The sequence below is a fragment of the Sabethes cyaneus genome, chromosome 3 (genome assembly GCF_943734655.1).
Source record: "Sabethes cyaneus chromosome 3, idSabCyanKW18_F2, whole genome shotgun sequence".
NCBI classification, from domain to species: Eukaryota; Metazoa; Arthropoda; class Insecta; order Diptera; family Culicidae; genus Sabethes; species Sabethes cyaneus.
In genome coordinates, this window is record NC_071355.1 from 104833461 (window position 1) to 104861460 (window position 28000).

Here is a 28000-nt window from a genome sequence, read left to right on the forward strand (position 1 = left end):
AATCGTCTAACTTATGATACGGAGGCCACGCATTTTTGACGTATTTGATGACACGCAAATAGCGTTCATCTTGATTTAGATGTTCTGCGTATAGGTTAAAATTATCCTTTGACATACATGCCCTTTTAACAAGTGCATGAATAACATGTTCTAAATCCTCCTGAACCACGCCATTTTCTGACAGAGCAGCTCTTGAAAGACAATCAGCCACTAGCAAACTGTTTATATATTAAAGACAGTCCGGGATATTTAAATAAAATTAAGAACATGTGCTGTAGCCGAGGAGTTACATCATTAATATTTCTTTTGACCAGTGTTTCAAGTGGTTTATGGTCAGATTGAACCACAAACTCTCGACCATAAATGAAATAATGAAACCGTTGGCAAGCAAACACAACAGCCAGTAATTCCTTCTCGATTTGGGCCCATCGCTGCTCAGTCTTAGTTAATGTTCTTGAAGCGTATGACATATCTATCCTAAGCCATCCTTGGAACTATCAGTTTGAATAGTAATGGGTTTACTTTGGTCAAAAAAATCTGGTGCTTCCGAAATCGTCTTTAAAATATCACCCATCTCCTGTTCATGTACCTCTCTTCATTCCCACGGAGCAACGCTATGAACCAATTTACGGAGATTCACTGTACGCCGGGAAAGGTTAGGAATAAATTTTCCCAAATATTTGCATAAACCAAGGAATCGCGTAACATCCGCAACATTCGCTGGTTTTCGCATTCCAGTGATAGCCTTTACGTCTTTTGACGTAGGACTACGTCTTACGGCAAGGTTTGGGATAGTGTGTGATTCCAAAAAATCTTTTTCAAAAAGTGGTCAGGTTTTGAACGCTAATAGCTTAGCGGTTTCTTGATCGATTTTCAATATTCTTACTCCAATCGATTAAACATTAAACCTTGTCTAATTTGACGTCCTGAACGTAAACAATTTAGTTGAAATGTAAAACCACCCCTTTCCTTCAACTGATATCATCTTTAAACATTAAATCTAGTGAATCTAGTCCAATTTGATTTCCTGAAAGTCAAACTTCATAGGAAAGTGAGCGGCCACCCTTCCCTTTTGCTAAATTGCATCCATATGCTGCAAGACTTTGTTCGGAACTGTTGTCTTGCTCGAAAACAGGGTTGAAGGGATATTTGTGCATTTGACGTGACGCAGCAATTCTCAAAGCGAGGAAAATCAACGACTCTCTTATCAGAGAATAGTTTTGAACGTTTCATTTGCTGCTTTGTGTCAGTTAGTTGCCTGCAATTCTTTACATAGTTTCAATAGTCAAGCATTACATTTAGGTTAATTTCGCTGCATGTAGCATGCATAAATGAAGAATCGTATTCTTACATGTATGGATAAATGCTATTATCACTACAAAAAGACTTACGTAGTCCTGTGTCACCTATGCGATCGTGTCTTGTACACAACCCCTCTGATTTTTTCTAAGGGATGAACAACTCCATCTCCGATTATATTTCCCATAAATTTAACACGACTTGTCGATGCAACTTGTAGATGTTAAATTTCACATTGTTTTCTCATCATTCTAAAACGCACAGTTTACATGCACAATGAGGATTTCACGCACAAGTTGGATTTGTCAACCCGAAATTGAAACCAAACGCAATAGGAAGAAGAAGAACAGTCAAAGTATGAGAAAAAGAGGACCGTCTTCGCAACTCTCTCTCTCAGGGTTTTCTCGCAAGAGTAAGCTACACAGAAAATTTCATGGTAGGGTATACTATATTAGAACGTAAAAATGAAAGGATGCACCAGTAAATATTGGCTAAAAAGATTTAGCCCTAACGTTGTTTAGTCAAAATTATTATACGTTACTTTCGTTACGTTACGTTACAAGAATCATAGTAACCTGTTCATGGTACTTTCAAAAGCAAACGTTTTCAGAAAAATGGTACGAGTTACCATTGTTCTTGTTTCAATGTTGCGATGCTTTTGTATGTTGTTGAAGCTTTTCAACTAACGTTGTCTGTTGAAGCATTTTCAACTGACGTCTTTGAAATTTTGGCGACGCGGTATAGCGTAAGCGGAAAGCTAAGGCTAAGGCTTTACTACGAGAGGTAAATAAACGCCTCAAGCAAGCGGATCCGAGAATTGAATTGATGTCCAATAACCGGCAGAGATGATGATTGTAAAGAAATTATGAAATAATTATGAAATTACGAAAGCGATGTGAGTAAAGTTGATAAAATTTACCGGGATCGCACGTACACCGGTTAGTATGAGTGCAAGCTACTAATAATTCAAGTGAAAAATGCGAAGCCTTGGGCTAACCGTCCTTCTAAGACTTGACCCTTTTTTATCGACAGGCTTCACAGCCTGCTATTAATGCACAGAACAGTTACGGGGCTAGTTCAACAATCCTATTGACTCTATCTATCAGCACCGCCTAGCTTTGCATGTAATATCCACGTAAATCCAACCGCTTAGTTGGTTTCAAGGTATGATGCCGGTTTAACAAGCCAGTCGTCGTATTTTCGAATATCGTCTAGGCGGTGCTGCTAGATAGAGCTAGTAGGATTGTTGCAGTAGCCCCGTATGTCTTGTACTTTGATAGCTGGCTGTGAAGTCCGTCGATAAATAAGGGTCAAAATTTAGAAAAGACGTTTAAACCCAAGGCTTTTCGCCTAGTTGAGATTCGAAAATACGACGACTGGCTTGTTAGAACATCATTGTACCTCGAAATCGACTAAGCGGTTGAATTCACGTGAATGTTACATGCAAAGTGCGGTGGACGACAATTACCTATGTTTTCACGTAAACTAGACGTGACGATTTTTTTTGGTGTAGGGAGTATTTCTGGTCGCGCGTCATTTTCAAATCAGAAATTTGGTTGTGCACACCTCACATATACTACATATTACCAGTTTTCACAAATACAACAAAAGAGTACTGATTCTTTTGAAAGCAAAAATAATAGCAACAAACTTTTATGATGGTCCGTGTTTGAACCTTAAGTACCTACAGTTTTAATTCTGTCATGCAAGGATAAAGGTATGCGCTTTCTATAGAATAAGGTTGGTATAGAGTTTTCTTTGAGCACTATTGAACACTTCCCAGGAAACTTTCCTAATCCCTCAAAGACATCACAGTACTTAACAAGAAATTATGTTTTACTGGCAGAAAACTGAACTCTATTTAGCCGACTGATTAGTCCGAATTTCACGAATGTCTGTAAACCCAACAACGGCTCAAAATTCGAATCGACAACCAAAAATTCTGCACTGTGAATACTACCTTTTGTATGTTCAGAGCAAGTCAAATTTACCATTCCATGGATTTTAATTTTATTAGAACTGTAATCCAAAACAAGAGCATTATTTACGTCATGAATCGGCACGCCAAGTTTATTTACTACATCAGTCGGTATACAGTTTACATCGGCACCAGTGTCTAGTTTGAAACGCACTTTTATGCTGCCCACATGATAACCTCATCTAAAACGAAAGACTCACCTACGTCACTCCAGTTTAACGTGAATACCGATTTTTGTTTATCCAGTTGTCCGTGCTTCGTTTGTTGCTTTACGCTGTTCTTCCTTCTTCTCCAATTTGCGACGACAGCACTTGCTAAAATGTCCTGCATTACCACATGCAAAGCATTTCACGTTAGCCGCCGGACAGAATCTCCTTTTGGTCGTCATCCGTTTGTTTTTCAACCGATTTCACATCCAGTAAATTCTTTAAGAATTTGAATGAACGCCTTGCGTTTAAAAATCCTAATAAACCAATAACAACAACAACAAATTCACTTTGCGATCAAGGATAAGCTTGTTTTCGGAAGCGGCCTCAAATACTTTACAAGTTTCATGAGAGGATCATCTCGTCCGTCGAGGAGGTCGAGGAGTTTTAACTGGAGTTTCTTATCCTGCACACCAATCATTATTCGATCGCGCAGCATGCGATCAGAATAAGAAGTTTGACATCGCTGACATTTGAACTCACATTATTGTATTTGTGCACGAAGTTCGGTTTCAAATTCGTTGAAAGTTTGCCTCTGTTTCTGCGCAATGGTGTTGAATTTAAAACCTTCCATTGCGATATTCTTGCGCGGAAGGTAATAATCATAGAACGATTCGATCACATTTGCAAAAGTTAGTGATTGGTCAAGCACTTCATTTTCAACAGCATCATCAAAGCCAGCTTCTTCTTCGCCGATAGCACTAACAACAACATTAATACTGAAAAGATTTTCGGCACTTGCTCTATCCGGGTACTACACTCAAAAAAATCAGCACGTCAAGTTTACGTGAAAACATACGTAATTGTCATCCATCACACTTTTCATGTAATTTTCACGTGAATTATTGGTAACTCGCACTCATACTAACCAGTTTACGTGCGATCCTGGTAAATTTTATCAACTTTCCCATTAACTAGTACATGAAGTTCACGTGAGTTGCCGTACAGAAGTTTACATGAGTTTCCACGTGGATGCAACGTGGCGATTTTTTTGAGTGTATGTATCGAAAATTTCGACACCGCGGGGTCCAATTAGCCATGGAAACATGGTAATTTTGTTTTCCTCACTTTCAGTTATTTTACTATTTGCACGCAAATATTTGCCGAACGCCTGTTTCCAACGAGGCCATTCTTTAGCCAAATTGGCATAATCGAGAAGCTGTGGCAGTCGAAGATCCAATCCGGTAGCCATCTTTGATTCAGTTTATAATTTTTTGTCGTGCAATTTTCAAAGCCTATTAGAACTATACCAGCATTTGCTATGGTTCCGTTACGCGAACTACACCAAGCGAGCATGCGGAATATGAAAATTCAGCTAAAATCAAATGTATCCCACTTCTGACACCATGTTTTAAGTCAGGTTTTTAGATACGTTATTAACGACCTTTTTTGTGTGAATACAATAATCAACTGAACTGTGGGTGAGTGACGCAGTCTTGCCTAGCTTGACAATGTGTCTCCCTACAACAATGCGTGGTGAGATTGTGTGAATCATAGAACTAGGGATGCATAATTTGTAGGGTTACTTATTAAAACAATTATTATTACAATCGCAGTCACAACCACAACAAATATAACAACCTGGCAGCAATTTTAAGAGTCCTACGCAAATTCGTTTTTTAATAATTATCCTGTACTTACTAAATACATTGAAAATATGCTTGTCAAGTAAGGAGAGGTGCAGTGGGGAGGCAATAACGAAAAACTAATGGTACTATTTTCTTGTCAGTATTGACATTTGTAAAATATCCCAGATATATCACAAAAATCAAATCGGCCAGGTCAACTGTGAGGTATTGCCGCAAAGACGATTCTGTGAGATGAAACTTGTGTGAATAATTTATTCACACATAAATACATTTCTGAATCACCAGGGGAGGAAGAAACGGGGACGTCTCGTACCAACCGTTTTTGGTCAATTGTTATTGTTTAGTTTTAATGCTCGTTGGGAGTATACAAACTAGTAAAGATTAAATAATACTCCGGACCCTCGGGGATGAACTTATGGCATTTCGACCATAAGCCAGGCTGCAATAGGCCAAGGTTATAGCGCCTTATTTCGCTTTCTGAAAATAGATAAGGCGCACCAGCTACCGAAATGTTAGAATAGAACAAGATATAAAAATAGCAAAATAATTGTTCTACAAACCAGTGTAAACGAAAAAATTATGAGAACGGTTTCATACTAAAGCTTAATTAATAAATTATGCATATAACTGATTATTAATATGCTGACATAATAATTTAATAATTATTCAAAATTGATACAAAACCAAATCAGCGAAAGAAAAAAAGTAAAATAAATAAATTTAACACCAATTTTCAATAAGTCAGATTAAAGAATTGTAAAATCCACTATTCTACATTTAGCATAGAGAAAATCATAGTTATGATAAATAATTAAAATGCGAAACGATCTCACCGCCATGCATTTGCAAAATGTTCTCTTGCCCGTTCCATCAGCACAGTGAGGTTTGTGAATTTGCTGCCATCCTGCTGTCAGGTTGGAAGGAACACGAGTTATATAGCAGGGAAGAATCTTCGACTCCGTGGTTGTCGGCGTTCGTCGCCGCCAGGAGCTCCGGGTTTGGCAGAGTTTGGTTTTCCTTAAGTCGTAATTTTCAAGGTCATTCCCAAAACTAACAGCAAGCTCTCACCGCTTCAGTATGAGTAGTACAGCGATCATCCACTGACATGTCACTGACTACAGTACATCCTGTATCTATTACGGTACCTTCAATCCGGTAATAACAATTCGTCAACCAATATTAACAGTCCGGTTAATCGAACAATTCCTTCGAAAAACCGCAAGAAAAATTGACAGCGAAAACTTTTTTATATTTTTCGATGGAATCCTCTGTCAAAAAACTCGTCTTCGAAGTAAAAACTCCATGTGCCAATTCTGTGGAAATCGAGCGCAGCTCATTCAGAGAATCCGGCTGACCTCGTATCACATCCTTTTTTATTGACGCTGATTGAGATCTCTTCCATTTCATTCAAGCGTAAAATATCAAACATCCTGAATTCACTTTCCGCCCTGCCAACTACCAAAAAAGAAATGGCAACAATCTCTTCAAACGGAAGGCGCCTTGAACAAGCTACTGCAAGTAGCAACTCTTCTTTAAGCATTTTCCCAACTGTAATACAATTTCTTTATCACTGATAATAACGTATTTTGAGTAAAATATTCTCCTGCAAAAAAACAAGAAAAAATTCGAACGCGAAAATATTTGACGTCCACTCGCGACCACGGATCACGAGGAAGATTTATTCAATAATAAACTGTATATAGTATATATTGAGTATATATATGCAAAAATAGAACAATCTCATCAGCAATCTGTCGCGTGAAATACAATTGCGTCGTTTGAATTTCCATCAGTGCATCTAATATCCAATAATTAATTTAATTTTTTCCATATCCATGATATCCATGAGTATTATTTAAACTTGTTACGGCCAAAGTTTTAATCGTAGGAGGTGCTTGATGAGCTAAAACGAAATAAATGATTAAAATAACATATTAGACTTACCTGGCCGGGTGGCTCAGCCGTCTGCGCAAAATCTTAGTTTTGAGGTCTGGCATCTGGGAACCACGCAGCATCGCACCCCCTAGCTTAGCTGCTCAATCAATAGAGTATTACCGGGTATGGCCGCGTGGAGGCGCTAGGTAGGAGCTTGGGCTGGCTAAAGTTATATTGGTCGCTTTCTCGTTTGCCTTCCCCATTTCATACCCGCTATTGCATCGAAGTACAATACAACCCTCAAATACCTAATGTGCTATTTTTTGTTAAACTGTATCCATTTGCCTTCGGAAAAATGTTACTAGATGTTGGAAATATCGATTTGATTTTATTTTATGGCGGAAAGTATAAAATAATGTCAAGTTATACCGTATGGCATCATTGGGCTAATTCGGGTTAATGTAATCACCATATATAATAAGCTTTACGTCTAATTAAATAAATAATTTTCCAAAAAAAACTGAGCAATATGTAGAAAAACGATAAATAGCATCGTTAGTGATAGATGGTGAGTTAGGAAAAATATGCTTTGAAAAAAAATTAAATAACAGAAACCACAATATTGAGGGGTCAGTCCCGGCGTAATGGTTAGCATTCACGCCTCTCACGCCGAGGACCCGGGTTCAAATCCCAACCCCGCAGAAGTCAAGAATGACCCAAGCTGGTTAAAGTGACTATAATCTAACAAAAAAAACAATATTGAATATTATTTGCTTAAATTTAATGATCAGACGTTCCACTTTCATTGGCGGAACTAGGGGGGGCCTATTTAGGAGAGATTTAGCCCCCCCTAGAAAAATTGACTTGGCCGATCAATAAAACGGTCGAAAAAAAAAATCTGGGCTATAGCCCCCCCTAGAAATGAGCGCTAGTTCCGCCAATGTCCACTTTATTAGTAACCATACACTAAAAAAAGCTACGGGTTTAAGCAAGGACAAGACGTGTCACGTGGCTTCGTATTTTTCATCATCCCTATTTAAACATGTTTGTAAACTCTGCACTACTGTTCAATGTTACAAATCGAGTAAACGATATCGACCCGTACGCGAGCGAGTGTAAGAAGCATAGCATCCAACGCTTACTACGCAAGCGTACGAGAAACAACCACAAGCGATGCTCTATGCATACATTTAGCTACCGACATATACGCGAGCACATAGCCTCATAGCGTCGTTCTGCACAGCCCGCTCACGAAACCAACAGTTCGTGAGCTGTCAACAGCCTGCTACCGTGAATAGGATGTATGGTGGCAGATTTTACTTTACTTTTTCTTTTCTTCTTAACTCGGGTAAGAGGGCGAGCCCTTGTGATCGTTCGGTATCAACTAGTCCGGTTGCAATGACGAGCGAGAGCCAGGACAATGGCTGATAGCTAAATACACACTCGCAAAAACTAGTCGTAGGGCATGAACAAATAAGAAAGGGAGTCCGAGAAAAATGCTCAAGCCAGCGTGTTCATTAGAACTAGAACGCGTTTTTGAGAAAATTAGACCACTCGAGTACGGGCTTCGCAATACTACTACTGTTACCTGCGCTCCACATGTTATTTTCAGAATCACTTTTAGTTTGTCAAACATCATTTCCGCATTACACCGTAAATTGTACGACCAACATGATGTGACGTGTTTCATTTTGATATTAGTAACTCATTTATAAATAACACCAACGCTGAAATGCATAACATACAAGAAATCGAAATTTCTTCTTGAAATCGCCCATTTCTTCTTGTAATATTATTGTAGATGTTATAAAGATTGTAATATTATACTTATAGATTGATTGATATTATTTGTTTATTTTTAGTTCCAAAGAAGTCGCCATTTACCATTGCACGTCAAGCACATGTAATCCCTTTCGATGGAACTCAGTTAAGGACCAAGTCAATGAATACCTACATAAATACCCACTGAAGTCTGCTATTTGGTGAGTATACCTATTTTGTATGATACATATGCTGATAATCATACTTTAAAAAGAGTAGTAGTTTATGCCATCGTGTTGCACCTACTTCGCTAAAATATGTAATTTACTCCACCGAACGACGAAATTAATGAATGAATTGACGAATGACCAATAAATAATGGATTGAATCCATTTTGAAATAAATGAATTTATGCACAGAGCAAAACGTACACAATTAGTATTTACACTCATTATTATGATAGTCGTTCTCTGGCGTCAATTTAAATTTAAAAGCAGCTTAAGATTCAGTGTGTTCTGACAGATGCAAAGATCACAAAGAAAACATATCTTGAGTTTTGAGTATAAAAACTGATTTTAAAAATTCCAGAAATCAGTGATTCGTGTTTGAAACTCAAGAATTCAAATCTTTTGGCTTTCTACTATATAAATATCTAGTATAAAGGTATAGAAATCACTCGGAAAACCGGACATTGAAAGAAGGTTCTGCGGGCCGAATGTCATACACCATTCGACTCAGTTTCGAAAAGCATTTGAGCATTTTCTGTGTGTGTGTATGTGTATGTGACGCTTTTCAATCTCACTCACTTTTCTCGAAGATGGCTGGACCGATTTTTATGATCTTAGTGTTAAATGAAAGGTCTAGGTATCCCATAGGTCGTTATTGAATTTCATACTGATCGGATTTTTAGTTCAAAAGTTTTGTATAAAAATACGAAAAATATGGGACTTCATTATCTCATAGGCAGGGTTGCCACATGCACAGATTATTCTGTGTTTAACAGATATTTGAAAGAAATCGCCTGTACAGAATCTGTATGCATAGAATATAGATTTTCGCCAAATTACACAGTTTAGATTTTTCAGCTTTTACATGAGAGTGAAAGGGACGGAAATAATCAGCAAAATGACTCTCTATCTCTTTCACTCTCATTGTTTTCCATTGAACAAATTTTTGCACAGATATTTTTCCTCGCCGTACAGATTGTCAGATTTTTTCTACAAAAAACACAGAATTATATGTGGCATCCCTGCTCATAGGTCCCTTAACTGATTTGAACAAAATTAATTGCAGTTAAGCTCCCCTTTCAAGCTTAACTTCCAAATTTCATGATGAATGGGCTTGTGGTTTGAAAGTTACATAAAGAAATGTGATACTAAAGTATTTAAAGCATAGTTTTGTTACATATAAGCATTAATTCAATGGGAAATACTTTACAAATTATTATTATTTGAAATTTATTGTTGAGATCTATCAAACGAAACCGAGTTGTTGAAAATCGGATGATTCTTTCAAAATTTATTCAAACTTAAACACTTTAGCACTGTACAGAGATACCTCGATATAAGACAATTTATAATTTCAAAAAGTTGTCTTATATCGAAATTGTCCTATCGAAACATGATTTTTTTCAAAAAAAAATTGAACTACCGGTCGCCAATTTTGCTCTGTGTTGTGTGTTAACGTTTTTTGAACTATTTATTATTGTTTGAACTACCGATTAGTTTTTTACAATTTTAGTGTTATTTTGAAATAATGAACATCTTCATGGCGCCGATTTTGGAATGGAAATATAGCTCTGGTATCGTTAACAGCTATGTCAAAGGGATTTGTTCGATATCAGACAAAAATGGTCTTATATCGAATTGTCTTATATCGAGGTTGTTTTATAACGAGGTTGTCTTATATCGAGGTATCCCTGTATATTAAAACTTTCAAAACGTCCAAAACCAAAATATATCAATCAAGGGTCGATTGTATATAATGTATGTATGTGTGTATGTATGTATGTATGTATGTATGTATGTATGTATATATGAATGCATGTATGTATGTATGCATGTATGCATGTATGTGTATATGTATCTATGTGTGTATATGTATGTGTGTATGTATGATGTATGTGTGAACAATTTGCAGTTTTGTAATTTGCATTTAAATACAGGATAAGTAATGAAGAGCAATTCAAGCTCAACTAACAAAACGGTTTGATTCGAACTATTTTTGATTAAAATGAAATTTTGCAGATATGTTGGATACTACGCAAGGATTCATTTTCTATGAAACTTATTTTTTTTCGTCAAGCGTAATTTTTCAAACGGGCGTATTTAGAAATGAGGATACTATGTTTTTAAAAATTCATATTTCAAAACCTACTTATTTGTTCAAAATAACGTCAAAGAAAAAGTTGTCGAAAATTAAGTGTATTTTCAATAAAAAATTACACTGAAAGAAAAAACTTCAAAATTTCATGAACAACCATGATAAAAACCATAAAATGAGAATTATCTCAAAACATGTTCCCTTAGATTTGTCTCATATTTCTTGAAGGTAAAGGTAAAGGTAAAGACCCAATATTTACTCAAATATAACTGTATTAATCGCAATTTTCGTACAAACCGAACTTTATGTCTCTGTCTAATAAAGTTACAACGTGTGCTGGAAAATTTCTTCCAAAATTTATGCTTTTTACCTTTGTTATACTATAACAAAGGTTTAAAAATTGGTCGAAAAACACGAAATTGATCCGAGGCCCGGAGGGCCAAGTCACATATACCAATCGATAGGGTTCGACGATTTGAGCAATGTCTGTGTGTGTGTGTGTGTGTGTATGTATGTAATGATTTTTTCTATCGCCTGTTTCTCAGAGATGGCTGAGCCGAATCGTTCGCTATTACTTTTGTTTGAAAGGTGTTATAGTCTAGTAGATCACTATTGAGTTGTTTCGTGACACGATGTTTCGTTTAAAAGTTATAAGCAAAAATGTGAAAAATACGTGACACGGGTTTCTCCGAAACTACATGACCGATTTCAACGATCTTAGTATCAAATGAAAGCCCTTATTAAAGTTAAATTGTTCAGGAATTTTTAATTGAAAACAAACAAGTAGTTTAAAAGTTATGCTTAAAAAACCTGTTTTGACAAGGTAATAATTATCGCCTGTTTCTTAGAGATGGCCAAACCGATTTATGCGCTATTAGTCTCATTTGAAAGATAATATATCCTAATAGATCACTATTGAATGATTTTTTGATTGGACGTTTAATTTGAAAGTTATGAGCAACCGTATACACCACACCAAAATTAACAATAATATATAATGATTTTAACCAAGATAAATTACCTAATCTCAATTATTTTAATATCATACGAGAGGTTTTGACGCTACGAATATATATGCAAAATTTCATAAGAATAGGTTTTACCGGTCAAAAGATATTAATCCTCGAACACTCGCGCCAACTTTTATAACACGGTTACTCGCGCGCAAAATAGCCCCAAACCAAAGAAAACGTGTGCACTGGGGTTTTGACTGGGAAAACTTGGTTTTAGGTTTATCGAACCTTTGGAAGAGTTTCTTGAAATTGAAAGCTCTATCGTCTGGTGGAATTTAAATTTTGATTAGTCCCCCTAAAAGTAAAATAAAAAAATATTTTTCTTCGTTGTCATTGTGATGTGTTTTGCAAAGTTATAGACCCTATTATTACAAGAAATTTTGCTAAAGACAGGAACCTTCTATCTCTGCAGCGAAGATAAAAATATCTTATTTATTGTATATGAATTTGTAAAATCAGTTTTTCTATTTTTGCTCTTTTTGTAATTTTTCATGTTGTAGTACATGTACAATGTACAAGTAGTAAAAATACACAACTTTGCTGAAATACCTGTATGTTTGCTTGTTTAGGAACTGTAGAACTTTGATTATAAAGAATACCCTAATTTTGACTCCGAATTACTTGACTACCAGCAGACAGATACATTTTAAACATTTTACATTTGTTGATAGTTTTGCTGCATACATTTTCCCAACAATTTAAATTATTAATGCATTGAATAATTATGATATTTTGCTCACAATAAGTTTGTTGAAGAATATACGTTAGTTAAACAACGATTTGTAACTTTATAACAATATGGCGTTGAAAAACCTACACGTGATGTATAAAATACAACAGCGTGAGTAACCGAAAGTTAATCAAAATTGACGAAAATTATTCAAGAAAACTCTATTGATGTGATTCAAATAGAATGGCATTACAGGAAACTATGCATAGTTCAAAAACCTATAAATTAGACCTTTACTAGACAATTCATACGCTAAAGGATAAGATTTCCTCTTATAACTTACTTTTATTTGCACTTACTCAGATTAATAACAACTTACTTATCCTTACTCAGCAATTTCATGAAAAAAGATCTATCAAAATTTAAGTGTTCCTATTTTGTTCAAATTTTCTAAACTTAATCAATTTTCAAAAATTTTATGTAAACCAACGCACTACGCAACGTTAACCGATAGATGAATTATGTTCAGAAGATGTGTCGATTTCTATCTCAAATAGCAAGTAAGACCGTATAACAAAGGTTCCTTTCACCACTAGGTGGATTAAATCGGGTTTTTAATATTATAAACATCTTGTATAAATCAGAGTTTCTGCGCATGGGCGGGAAAGACGGACACATGATATGGGAAAGACGGACAAAGGTGTCATGCGTCGTCGAATTATCAGTCTTAAGAAAGATTAACATATTTCATCATGGATTTAGGAAAGAATTGGTTTGGGAAAACCCCCTTCCCGATCTCCCCTTTGAGCGAGAAAATAGAATGATTCCCTTCAATATTTTAAGTGATGACGAATTCATCGTTTCTAAAAGTTGGCTTATTCCAACTGTTATATGACTTCTGGTTACTTTTACAGATATAATATGTAAGTATTTGCAATGTTAAATCGTTGTTGGGCAAAATGGGTTCAAAATCCGTCTTTCCCTACCGTAGGGTGTCCGTCTTTCCCGACTTGGATACCATTTTTCAAACTCCGATAACTTTTTATTGAATATTCGAAAATTCAATAGGTTTCCAATGGATATTCAGTGAAAGATCAAACTAACACAATGTCGTCGGTTTAGTATGAATATGTTGTTTTTTAACAATTTACCAGCTATTTTCTTCACACACAAAATTACATTGGTTAGCGTATATACGCATTTTTTCTTTGTTTTGCTTATAAATTTGACAGCTACGGTGCTAAAAATCGGCGGTTTAGTCCAAAAGTGTTAACTCAGTCTATAGAAACATTTCCCATCATTGATTTGCTTCAAAAAATTATTGTTTATGAAATATGACAAGTGTCCGTCTTTCCCGCAGTGTCCGTCTTTACCGCCCTTCCCCCTCTAAAATCTGGTGAAGAGCTATCGTAAAGAAATTTCAAATCGAATTAAAAAGTATTTGGTAGCACTGCCGTTAAAAAAATAATATTTTTTGGGATTTCTTGGTCAATTTTCTTTGGAACGTGAAGATGATTTTTTCTTAAACCAAATATTTCCGGAGACATAAGCAATATAAAATAAGGCCATTACAAATATTTTAAAAAGTTTTTGTCCCTCCAGTGTTGGGCCACTGAAGGGGGGGTGACAAAAAAACAAAGAGAATTTTTTAATCGAGCAAAAAAATGGATTTTAGGCATTTTTATTTTAAGTTTAAACGTGAAAACGAAATCTATTCTTGCATTTAATATATACGTTGTTAATTTACATGCAAAAATCTACGAAAAAAAGACAAAAACGAAAGATAATATTTTTGGCTAATTTTCGGAAATTCCGCTGTTTGAATTTCCATTTCTATTTCATGCTAGAAGCGTTAACTCAACTCGTACAGTCATTTTTCAAGGTTTTCAGGCTGTAGAGCCCACAGACAATTGATTTTATAAAAAAAAATTAACTCATATCCTACAAATTATTTTTTTGCCTCCCGATTTTTCAAGCCAATTTCCAAGGGGGGGGGGGGACAAAAAGTTTCAAAATGATTTGCAATGGCCTAAGAAAGTTTAACAAACATTTCTTTTCTGTGAAATATTCTATTGTGTCGTTTAAGCTATGTAAAAAGCATGGGTACACGGGAGGTATGAAGGCAAATGAGGAGCGTCCAATATAGCTCTAGCCATCCCAAGCCCCTACCTAGCGCCTCCACGTGGCCATACCTGGTAATGTTCTTTTGAGTAGCCAAGCTAGGAGGTGCGATGCTGGGTGGTTCCCGGCTGCCTGATCTCAAAACCGGGATTTTGGGCAGACGGCGGAGCCACACAGCTTTGCTAATAGGTAAGCCTAATTTAGTAATTCTAATTGTAATTATTTTTTTTCGTTTTAGCTTATGAAGCATCTCTTGCTATATAGTAAAAACTTTGGCCAAAACGAGTTTTAATACTGCACATGGATACCAGAATAAAAAAATTAAATTAAGTATTAGAAGCACTTATGGAACTTCAAAGGACGCTATTCTATTTCATACGAAGGACTGCTGGTGAGATTGTTCTATTATATACCAAACTTCATTATATACCCATATATACCACATTTCCTCTTAATATTATATTATTAATAGTATTATTATTGATGTCATAAATGTGGAAGGCTGGATGATGGAGTGGATTGCCAACCTGAATCCTTAAGGCCTGAAGCAAATATGGCACTTCTCAACTCAAAACAAACAAATCATCACGTGGGTTAAAGTTGGTACAGCGAAATTGATTATTACATGGTAGGATCCTAATGCTGGAAGGCGACTCTCATAACCCCGGAATGCGCACAAGTGCCTCTGCTTGTGGGTCCGCCCAATCCCTTTTGGCCCTTCTGTAACAGCATTAGTGTGAAATTCATTTGATAATCAAATTTGGATCTACTGTAATTCTACCTACATACATTGACAAGTCCTTGAAATGATGGTGGCTTTCCCCTACTACTACTGTAAAAAGCGTGGGTACACAGGTACTCCGTCGCCTACATTAGAGTAATTCATAATAAATCGAGGATTGCATGCTTCAAAACGCTGTCTCACTGAATCGGCACAGAATACCTCGGTGGAATACGATGAAACTGCAATTTTTGACATAAAACTGTACGCATTGAGAGCAGAATTAAGTTTACATTTTCAAATCGAATTTAAAAAAATTGACAGCACCGTCGCTAAAAACTAATATTTTTTCGAATTCCTTGGGCAATTTACATTTGAAAATGTAAAAATAGTTTTTTTTCTACATCTAATATTTCCTGAAATACAAACAAAGGAAAATAAGTGGACTTGACAAAAACGCAGGTGTTCCAATTAATCGAGGGAAGGTCCAACCGGCACCAAACTTAGGGGTTTTACTTGCTGATTTGAAACGAGCAATCTAACGGGTGTCCCACATCAAATTGCACCACGGAAGAAGCGCTATTTTTTTTGTGTGTGTGGATATTATCACTACGACCAGCATTTTGATCTATTGTTATATTATCCAGGTGTTGTTCCGCACTTCGTTGTTAAGAAGCGCTATAGAAAATTACCCATTGGGTATTTTCTCTTGAAAATTTGAGTACGTCAAGGCGGACTTCCGGCAGCTTTCGGGGCTACTGTACTTCACCGCCCAGCACAAGTTTGATGTTCCGGAGGAAGTAAGGATGCAGAAACTTTCATAGTTTGCCAAGAAATATATGATTTGGCGAAGAAATACATCATGTGACAAACGGATTGCTGTTCGTGACTACCGGGGCTGTAAACGGGTAGATCTACCTCAAGGAGTGTTTACAGAAACATCTGCCTTCTCTGTCGAAGCAACACGATGGCCCTACGATCTTCTGGCCGGATCTACGTTTGTGCAAATATTTAAAGGATGTATTGGAGTGGTACGAAGCCAACGGAGTCACTTTCGTACCCAAGGACATGAACGCCTCCAACGCACCGGAATTAAGACCCATCGAAAAATACTAGGCCATTATGAAGCAGGCATTACGGAAGCATCCCAAGGAGGTTAAGTCTGAGGAAGACATGAAGAAAAAGGGGCTTTCCGTACAGATGGAGCTGCAGCTAGGTTGTACATAACTTTTTGCGTGGAGTTAAGCGTAAGGTGCGAGCATACGGTTATGGTATTCAAGTTGAATGAAACAAATATGCCAAAAGCTTACTAATGGGTTATATTTTGTTGTCTGAAAGTTGGAAAAGGATCGGTCAATTAGATAATTTTCTACAGCGTTTCTTCCGTGGTGCAATTTGTTGTGGGACACCGTTTACGATCAAAATTTGTTTCAAATCCGAGAAGGTCAATTACACGTTTGATCTTTTTCTCGGTTACTTTACGTAGAATGACCCATATGTCTTAAATAACTCTTCAAAATAGTTTTTCGACCATCAGTTCTCTTAGGTTTATGAAGAGTCCGTAAGGAACCTCAGACCAAATCAAAAATCGTTTAGAGGAGGTAGTAGAATTGACGAATGATGGATGAATGTTAGGATGATTAAAATCGATTTTATTTCCTGTGCGTATTGTTAAAAATATCTATTAATCGTCATTTTATTACTTTTTTTTAGGTACCCACATTTGAAGTTTTTGTCAAGCTTATGGTTGTACAAAATTTCAGCTATATTTGTACATTTTCTTCCAGCGTATTTACTTGACTTCGTATTAAAACTATCAGGTGGCAGACCTATGTAGGTTACGTGTGTAAAATAAACTTTGTAATATTACAAAATATATATTTGCTAGGTTGGTGCGATTACACACAAATGTTTGGGAGTCTCTTAATCGACTAGAAAAATTCATATTCAGTGAATGGAAATTTAATAATAGGAACACGTTGGAGCTCAGCAATCGTTTGTCTGAGGAGGATGTGAATGATTTCAATATAAATATAACTACTTTGAAGTGGCCTGAATATTTCGTTGCTCTTGCACAAGGAGTGAGACGCTATCTCAATAACGAACATCCCAAATCATTAGAGTCGGCTCGAAAAAAAGATTTTGTGTAAGTATACAAAATTGTACTATTTTTCATGTAAAAATCTTTATTCATTACAATCTAACATATGCATAATTTTATTTATTTTTCACAGACTTTACATCGTACACGTGGCATTTCAGTTGTTTCTATACTTCATGATTTGGATGTTTGCTTCTAGAATTTTAAGTTTACCTCTTCTAAATTGTATTTTCATAGTTCCTATAGCGTATTTTGTGTTACAATTGTTCTAAGATAATGTTTTGTTATTTGGATTGGCGAATCTTTATGTGAAATTAGAGTGACAATTTGAAATGAGTGGTGACAGGCAGCAAAATAAAAAAAAAACTTGTGCGGGAAAGCTATTAAATTTGTTTTTATTCACTTAGGCTTTAAATATCAATATGATTCGTAAGATTAATCAGCAGTTACACCTGGGGCTGACAGTCACCTCACCCAATCCCACTTCTCTAACGTTCAGCGAATCCCACTCCACTGACGAATATACATGACACTGGTATTTCACTTTTGACTTCACAAGAAATCGTAAGCAAGCGATTGCTTATGCGAAACAGAATAGATGAACAAAGGTACGGATGACGGACGCACAGATGTACATAAAATTCAGTTTTTACCTTTGTTATACTATATAACAAAGGTTTAGAAATTGGTCGAAAAACACGAAATTGATCCGAGGCCCGGAGGGCCGAATCACATATACCAATCGATAGAGCTCGACGAACTGAGCAATGTCTGTGTGTGTGTATGTGTGCGTGTGCAGCTCATTTTCTATCGCCTGTTTCTCAAAGGTGGCTGAACCGATTTGACCGCTTTTACTTTTGTTTGAAAGGTATTATTGCCTGGTATATCACTATTGAATTGCTTTGTGGTCCGACGTTTCGTTTAAAAGTTATAAGCAAAAAAAAAACACTACGTGACACGCGTTTCTCCGGAACTACACAACCTTTTTTTAACGATCTTAGTACCAAACGAAAGCTCTTGCTATTACTAAACTTTTTACCAAGTTTTATTGAAAACGGCAGTTTAAAAGTCAGCCTTAAAAAACCTGTTTTGACTAGGTACAAATGATTGCCTGTTTCTCAGAGTTGGCTAAACCGATTTATGCGCTATTATTCTCATTTGAAAGGTAATATAGCCTAATAGATCACTATTGATTTGTTTTTTGATCGGACGTTGAATTCAATAGTCATGAGCAATTGTATACAACACATTAAAATTTACAATTATTTTCGACTATTTCATCTTAGATAATTTATCTAGTTTAAATTAGTTTGGCATCAAATATTTTTCTTCAGTTTCAATATTGATGTGTTCTGTAAAGTTTAAGAGCATATTATTACAAGAAACTTTGCTGAAGACAGTAACCTTCTATCTCTTCAGCGAAGAGAGAAAAATCTTATTTATTTTATATGAATTAGTAAAATCAGTTTTTCCATTTTAGCTCGTTTTGTAGTTGCATGACTTTTTCATGTTGTACAAATAGTATAAATACACAACTTTGCTGAATATAGTAAGGTACACCGGGGCAAGTGGGACCTAAAAAATGCATAGTTTGGGTTTATTCCACTGTCTTTTCTATACCTATGATTATTTCAAAATTCTTTCAGCACAGAAACTCTTCAGTGGTATCATTTCGAAGGATTAATTACGAAAAAGGCCTATGAATTTACATGAAATGAATCTGGAGAAGAATTTTCAAAATTATGGCGATAGGTCCCACTTACCCCATTTACCGGGGCAACTGGGACCTATTTTCAAATTTGATTAAAAAGCATAAAATAATAGTAAATTGTGTAAGTTAATATACAGCAATGTTAAAGCATTGCATGAAGCAATCAAAAACAATATTTGGATGAAGGGTTCATTCAAAAATAGCGTAACAAAATCAGATCACAACGGGCGACTTTATAATGTATATAAACCACAGATCGTGAGCAATTACGCTGTAAAGCATTATTGTAATGAAATGTAGTAGAATATGTCGTTGTATCCAATTCTTGCGAGACGTAATTTAAGATGAACCATTGTTTAAAAGCTCGAAAATACGATTATGATCTGTTTGTTCTATTATGCCCAATTCGGTAGAGCTACTCATAAGAGATAGTTACGTTATAATAACCACAACATTTTATTGCTTCAATTCCAGTTGCAGATTCGCTCAATTATATCAAATTTGACTTTCCAAATTCAATTAACATCGTTTAGGTGTAACCAAAATGTGACCAAACTGTTTGTTCCCTCACAAACTGTGCATATGGGCTTCTTTTTTGGGGCCCCTTGGTCTAGTGCTTTTTGGCTTTATTTTAAAGCTTTACTGGTATAAATATTATGTAGTTGAACTGAAAATGTTCGATAGTTCATCTAAAAAATGTATTAAGACAGGAAGTTTTGTGTTGAAACACTTTATTTTTAATAGGTCTCACTTGCCCCGGGTGCTTTCAAGTGCCGACCTTATTTCGACCCATTTTTTTAATGCCGTTTGTCAAATTAAACAACTAGTTTTCGGGTGTAATTTGTTAATACACTCATTATGTTTACCTACTGTCAAAAAAACATGTACTTTTACGTAAAGCCTGTGGTCAAAATATCATTTATAGAAAGGTGCGTCAAACTTACAACGCAAATTGAAAATAACGCTCAAATTGAAGGTGCAATTTTGATGTTTGGTATGCCTGTTATAAATAATCTATAATTTTAAAACATGCGTTTGAGCTGTATCTTTCATTTCTAGAAAGGTTCGGTTGGAGAAAATGAGGTTGAACAGAGTTATGAGCTCCGTTCCCACTTACCCCGTATTCCCACTTGCCCCGGGGTACCTTATACCTCTTTGATTGCTTGTTTAGGAACTGTAGAATTTTGATTTTAAAAATATCCTGCTTTCAAGTGCCGACCTTATTTCGACCCATTTTTTAATGCCGTTTGTCAAATTAAACAACTAGTTTTCGGGTGTAATTTGTTAATACACTCATTATGTTTACCTACTGTCAAAAAAACATGTACTTTTACGTAAAGCCTGTGGTCAAAATTGTAGGGAACGAGCCGAGTTAGATGAATCAGCGTAAAACAAATCTAATGAAACTGAATTATTTACTTGAGTGTAACTGAAACCCCTTGCATAGGAAGAATACCGTCATACGAACGATGAGAGACAAGGAGAGAAATGAATCGTTCAATATGAGACTTACGCATACTGTGGCATGATATAGCATGCTCTAAACAAGTCAGTTTTTGGACGAACGTAGACTTTGACGGACGTTGTTCCGTATTCCGGAGGGCTCGGTTGGAAATAACCGACGGACACGACATTGGCGTAGTGCTCCCAAGTGGTGAGTATGTTAAGTTGAATACAAATAGTGGCGTGTGGCAAACGCCTATTCGAGAAAATTGAAAAGATGCTTGTGCGCATCTGGCTGGTTTTTGAACTGCCTCTGTGAGGGCTGTTTTTTGCGTGTGATTTGCGATTATGATTCGCGTGCCTCCGGGAAGGCAGAATGGTTTACTGAAACACGCTGGTATGCGTAGTTTGATCGCCTCTGGGAAGGCTGTGTGTAATCATTTGTGTACGATAGCTCCCCTGAGAGGGATTTTTGTAACTCGCTTGTGTGCGTCTTACTATTATTGGAATACGCTGGTGTGCGCGAATTAGGCGTCTGGCAAACAGGGTTGCCACATGCACAGATTATTCTGTGTTTAACAGATATTTGAAAGAAATCGCCTGTACAGAATCTGTATGCATAGAATACAGATTTTCGCCAAATTACACAGATTAAACAGATTTTTGAGCTTTTACATGAGAGTGAAAGAGACGGAAATAGTCAGCAAAATGACTATCTATCTCTTTCACTCTCATTGTTTTGCATTGGACAGATTTTTGCACAGATATTTTTCCTCGCCGTACAGATTGTCAGATTTTTCCAACAAAAAACACAGAATTATATGTGGCATCCCTGCTGGCAAAGGTCTATTTGAGAAAATTGAAAAGATGCTTGTGCGCATCTGGTTATTTTTTAGCTGCCTCTGTAAGGGCGACTTTTTGCATATGCTTTGTGTGTGATTCGCGTGCTGAAACACGCTGGTATGCGTTGTTTGATCGCCTCTGAGAAGGCTGTGCGAAATCATTTGTGTGCGATAGCTCCCCTGAGAGGGACTTTGGCAGAATTGTCTATTGAAACACGCTGGTATGCGTTGTTTGATCGCCTCTGAGAAGGCTGTGCGAAATCGTTTGTGTACGAAAGCTCCCCTGAGTGGGACTTTTAGTAACTCGCTTGTGTGCGCCAGACTTTATTGGAATACGCTGGTGTGCGCGTATTAGTAGCGTCTGGCAAAGTTCATCTGAGAAAGTTGAAAAGATGCTTGTGCGCATCTGGTTATTTTTTAGCTGCCTCTGTAAGGGCGACTTTTTGTATATGCTTTGTGTGTGATTCGCGTGCTGAAACACGCTGGTATGCGTAGTTGATCGCCTCTGGGAAGACAGTGCAAATTTGTTTGTATGCGATTGCTCCCCTGAGAGAGACTTTTAGTAACTCGCTTGTGTGCGCCTGCCTTTTCGGAATACGGTGGTATGGGCGTATTAGCGGTGTCTGGTAAACGTTCATCGGAGAAAGTTGAAAAGATGCTTGTATGCATCTGGTTATTTTTTTAGCTGCCTCTGTGAGGGCTACTTTTTGCATATGCTTCGTGTGTGATTCGCGTGCCTCTAGGAAGGTAGAAATAGAATAGTTTACTGAAACACGCTGATATACGTAGTTTGATCTGGCCTGTAGAAAATCGCTTGTGTGCGAAGGTTTCCCTGAGAGCTGATGATGAAAATGATGATTGCAATGACGGAAATAATTATGGTAATGACAAAACTGATTCTGGTGATATTGAAAGTAAGGATTGCAATGAAGAAAATAATTATAATAATGACTAAAGTGATGATGAAAATGAGGTAAATGATTATGGTAATATCGAATCTGACGTATGTGATGGCTGTAATGACGAATATAAAGATAGAAATGAAGTAAATGATGATGGCAATGACGAATCTGATGAAAGAGATGATTGTAAAGACGAAACGAAAGCGATGATGCTAATAACGAAAATGACGATGGTAATGCCAAAATAGCAATGGTAATGACGAAAATGATGAGGGTAATAACGAAAATGATAATGGTAAATATTATGTAGTTGAACTGAAAATGTTCGATAGTTCATCTAAAAAATGTATTAAGACAGGAAGTTTTGTGTTGAAACACTTTATTTTTAATAGGTCTCACTTGCCCCGGGTGCTTTCAAGTGCCGACCTTATTTCGACCCATTTTTTTAATGCCGTTTGTCAAATTAAACAACTAGTTTTCGGGTGTAATTTGTTAATACACTCATTATGTTTACCTACTGTCAAAAAAACATGTACTTTTACGTAAAGCCTGTGGTCAAAATATCATTTATAGAAAGGTGCGTCAAACTTACAACGCAAATTGAAAATAACGCTCAAATTGAAGGTGCAATTTTGATGTTTGGTATGCCTGTTATAAATAATCTATAATTTTAAAACATGCGTTTGAGCTGTATCTTTCATTTCTAGAAAGGTTCGGTTGGAGAAAATGAGGTTGAACAGAGTTATGAGCTCCGTTCCCACTTACCCCGTATTCCCACTTGCCCCGGGGTACCTTATACCTCTTTGATTGCTTGTTTAGGAACTGTAGAATTTTGATTTTAAAAATATCCTGCTTTCAAGTGCCGACCTTATTTCGACCCATTTTTTAATGCCGTTTGTCAAATTAAACAACTAGTTTTCGGGTGTAATTTGTTAATACACTCATTATGTTTACCTACTGTCAAAAAAACATGTACTTTTACGTAAAGCCTGTGGTCAAAATTGTAGGGAACGAGCCGAGTTAGATGAATCAGCGTAAAACAAATCTAATGAAACTGAATTATTTACTTGAGTGTAACTGAAACCCCTTGCATAGGAAGAATACCGTCATACGAACGATGAGAGACAAGGAGAGAAATGAATCGTTCAATATGAGACTTACGCATACTGTGGCATGATATAGCATGCTCTAAACAAGTCAGTTTTTGGACGAACGTAGACTTTGACGGACGTTGTTCCGTATTCCGGAGGGCTCGGTTGGAAATAACCGACGGACACGACATTGGCGTAGTGCTCCCAAGTGGTGAGTATGTTAAGTTGAATACAAATAGTGGCGTGTGGCAAACGCCTATTCGAGAAAATTGAAAAGATGCTTGTGCGCATCTGGCTGGTTTTTGAACTGCCTCTGTGAGGGCTGTTTTTTGCGTGTGATTTGCGATTATGATTCGCGTGCCTCCGGGAAGGCAGAATGGTTTACTGAAACACGCTGGTATGCGTAGTTTGATCGCCTCTGGGAAGGCTGTGTGTAATCATTTGTGTACGATAGCTCCCCTGAGAGGGATTTTTGTAACTCGCTTGTGTGCGTCTTACTATTATTGGAATACGCTGGTGTGCGCGAATTAGGCGTCTGGCAAACAGGGTTGCCACATGCACAGATTATTCTGTGTTTAACAGATATTTGAAAGAAATCGCCTGTACAGAATCTGTATGCATAGAATACAGATTTTCGCCAAATTACACAGATTAAACAGATTTTTGAGCTTTTACATGAGAGTGAAAGAGACGGAAATAGTCAGCAAAATGACTATCTATCTCTTTCACTCTCATTGTTTTGCATTGGACAGATTTTTGCACAGATATTTTTCCTCGCCGTACAGATTGTCAGATTTTTCCAACAAAAAACACAGAATTATATGTGGCATCCCTGCTGGCAAAGGTCTATTTGAGAAAATTGAAAAGATGCTTGTGCGCATCTGGTTATTTTTTAGCTGCCTCTGTAAGGGCGACTTTTTGCATATGCTTTGTGTGTGATTCGCGTGCTGAAACACGCTGGTATGCGTTGTTTGATCGCCTCTGAGAAGGCTGTGCGAAATCATTTGTGTGCGATAGCTCCCCTGAGAGGGACTTTGGCAGAATTGTCTATTGAAACACGCTGGTATGCGTTGTTTGATCGCCTCTGAGAAGGCTGTGCGAAATCGTTTGTGTACGAAAGCTCCCCTGAGTGGGACTTTTAGTAACTCGCTTGTGTGCGCCAGACTTTATTGGAATACGCTGGTGTGCGCGTATTAGTAGCGTCTGGCAAAGTTCATCTGAGAAAGTTGAAAAGATGCTTGTGCGCATCTGGTTATTTTTTAGCTGCCTCTGTAAGGGCGACTTTTTGTATATGCTTTGTGTGTGATTCGCGTGCTGAAACACGCTGGTATGCGTAGTTGATCGCCTCTGGGAAGACAGTGCAAATTTGTTTGTATGCGATTGCTCCCCTGAGAGAGACTTTTAGTAACTCGCTTGTGTGCGCCTGCCTTTTCGGAATACGGTGGTATGGGCGTATTAGCGGTGTCTGGTAAACGTTCATCGGAGAAAGTTGAAAAGATGCTTGTATGCATCTGGTTATTTTTTTAGCTGCCTCTGTGAGGGCTACTTTTTGCATATGCTTCGTGTGTGATTCGCGTGCCTCTAGGAAGGTAGAAATAGAATAGTTTACTGAAACACGCTGATATACGTAGTTTGATCTGGCCTGTAGAAAATCGCTTGTGTGCGAAGGTTTCCCTGAGAGCTGATGATGAAAATGATGATTGCAATGACGGAAATAATTATGGTAATGACAAAACTGATTCTGGTGATATTGAAAGTAAGGATTGCAATGAAGAAAATAATTATAATAATGACTAAAGTGATGATGAAAATGAGGTAAATGATTATGGTAATATCGAATCTGACGTATGTGATGGCTGTAATGACGAATATAAAGATAGAAATGAAGTAAATGATGATGGCAATGACGAATCTGATGAAAGAGATGATTGTAAAGACGAAACGAAAGCGATGATGCTAATAACGAAAATGACGATGGTAATGCCAAAATAGCAATGGTAATGACGAAAATGATGAGGGTAATAACGAAAATGATAATGGTAATGACGACAATGATAGTATTGATGATAGAAAATGATGACGATAAAAATGATAGTGATAATGACGTAAATGATGATGGTAATGTCGAAAAATATGCAGACGATATTGACGATTTGGTTATTTCAATGATGTTAGTTTTGTTGACCTGGATGATAATCATTTTGATCATTTTGATGATGCTGATGATTTTGAAGTCGTGGATAATGTTGACGGTTTAGATAATGATGACTATTTGATGAAGATGTTGATATAGATGTTGATTTTAATTATTTCGATGGCGTGAATGATGATTTTGAACGTTTTGATGATGTTGATGATTTTAATTATGTTAACGATTTTAATTATGATGATGGTAATGGTAATTATAATGGTAATGACGAAATTGATAGTGGTAATGATTAAAACGATGCGGATGTCAAAAATGATGATGGTCATAAGATTTTTTTTGGTCAATTAATCAGAAGAGTAGAGGAGGGGGTGAATGTAGGGAACGAGCCGAGTTAGATGAATCAGCGTAAAACAAATCTAATGAAACTGAATTATTTACTTGAGTGTAACTGAAACCCCTTGCATAGGAAGAATACCGTCATACGAACGATGAGAGACAAGGAGAGAAATGAATCGTTCAATATGAGGCTTACGCATACTGTGGCATGATATAGCATGCTCTAAACAAGTCAGTTTTTGGACGAACGTAGACTTTGACGGACGTTGTTCCGTATTCCGGAGGGCTCGGTTGGAAATAACCGACGGACACGACAAAAATATCATTTATAGAAAGGTGCGTCAAACTTACAACGCAAATTGAAAATAACGCTCAAATTGAAAGTGCAATTTTGATGTTTGGTATGCCTGTTATAAATAATCTATAATTTTAAAACATGCGTTTGAGCTGCATCTTTCATTTCTAGAAAGGTTCGGTTGGAGAAAATGAGGTTGAACAGAGTTATGAGCTCCGTTCCCACTTACCCCGTATTCCCACTTGCCCCGGGGTACCTTATACCTCTTTGATTGCTTGTTTAGGAACTGTAGAAATTTGATTTTAAAAATATCCTAATTTTGATCCCGAGTTACTCGACTATCGACATACGGATACATTTAAAGTATTTTACATTTGCTGATAGTTTTGTTGCATTCAGACACCATTTTTCCATATGAAGAAACGAGAGAAAATTCCAGTTGGGGCCGATTGCGGTACACCTCACATACTGATTGCTTCATTTCTGTGATGTCAGTTTTTGCTGATTTATTTTGCCAATAGTTTAAAGTATTAATGCATTGAATAATTATGGCGTTTTGCTCATAACAAGTTTATTGAAGAATATACGTTAGTTAAATATCGATTTGTAACTTTATAACAATATGGCATTCTAAAACCTACACGTGTTGTACAAAATACAACAGCGCGAGTAACCGAAAGTTAATAAAAATTGATGAAAACTTTATTGAATCAAATAGAATGGCATTACAGGAAATTATGCATAGTTCAAAACCTTTAAACTAGACCTTTACTACGCAATGTATATGTTAAATAATAATATTTCCTCTTACAACTTACTTTTACTTGCATTTACTCAAATTAATAACAACTTACTTATACTTACTCAGCAATTTCATGAAAAAAGGATCTATCAAAACTATAAGTGCTCCTATTTTGTTCAAATTTTGTAAACTTTTTCAATTTCCAAAAAAAATATGTAAACAAACGCACTACCGCAACGTTAACGTAGATGAAGACCGTATAATAAAGGTTCTTTCACCACTAGGTGGATTAAATCAGTTTTTTTTAGTGGAAGTATGAATGCATATCAAAAATATTTCTTTGAATAATCTACAACCAGATAATCAACTAATTTTTTCACAATGATGTGTGTTCATTCATTGCGTGCTTCTAGTATATTTATTTCCTATTTTATTTCTTACCTACGTGTCGCTCACGTCGCTCAAGAGCGGACCAGCAGTCTTATATACAAAAATGGATTTCTGTCGGGATGTTCCTTATAGAATCAAAAACTACTGAACCAATCGGCGTGACAATTTGCATGTAGAGTTTTTTGGGGCCAGGAAAGGTTTTAGGAAAGGTTGATGGTTAGATACCCCTCCCCCTACTAAGAGGGGGGGGGGGGGTTCCCATACAAATGAAACACATATTTCTGCATAACTCGAGAACTAATCAAGCAAATAGAACAAAATTTGGCATGTGGGTGTTTAGGTAACAAGAATTTCTTCTATGGTAAATTGAGACCCCTCCCCTCTTTAGAAGAGGAATTATGACTCCTCTCCCCTTTAAGAGGCTTTCATACAAATGAAATACA

The 28000-nt window shown here is 36.6% G+C and overlaps 1 protein-coding gene across 2 annotated transcripts in view; it reads left to right on the plus strand.

The window, feature by feature from the left end:
- LOC128743216 (putative fatty acyl-CoA reductase CG8306) overlaps positions 1-18033 on the plus strand; it is a 29795-nt gene extending 11762 nt beyond the window's left edge. For both annotated transcript variants that reach the window (XM_053839747.1, XM_053839748.1), the window contains exons 8-11: positions 8810-8929; positions 17269-17388; positions 17444-17701; positions 17790-18033. In XM_053839747.1, coding sequence (XP_053695722.1) covers positions 8810-8929; positions 17269-17388; positions 17444-17701; positions 17790-17928 — 637 coding nt within the window. In that variant the 3' untranslated portion in view covers positions 17929-18033. The remainder of the gene's footprint in view (positions 1-8809; positions 8930-17268; positions 17389-17443; positions 17702-17789) is intronic.
- The last annotated feature ends 9967 nt before the right edge of the window (positions 18034-28000 follow it).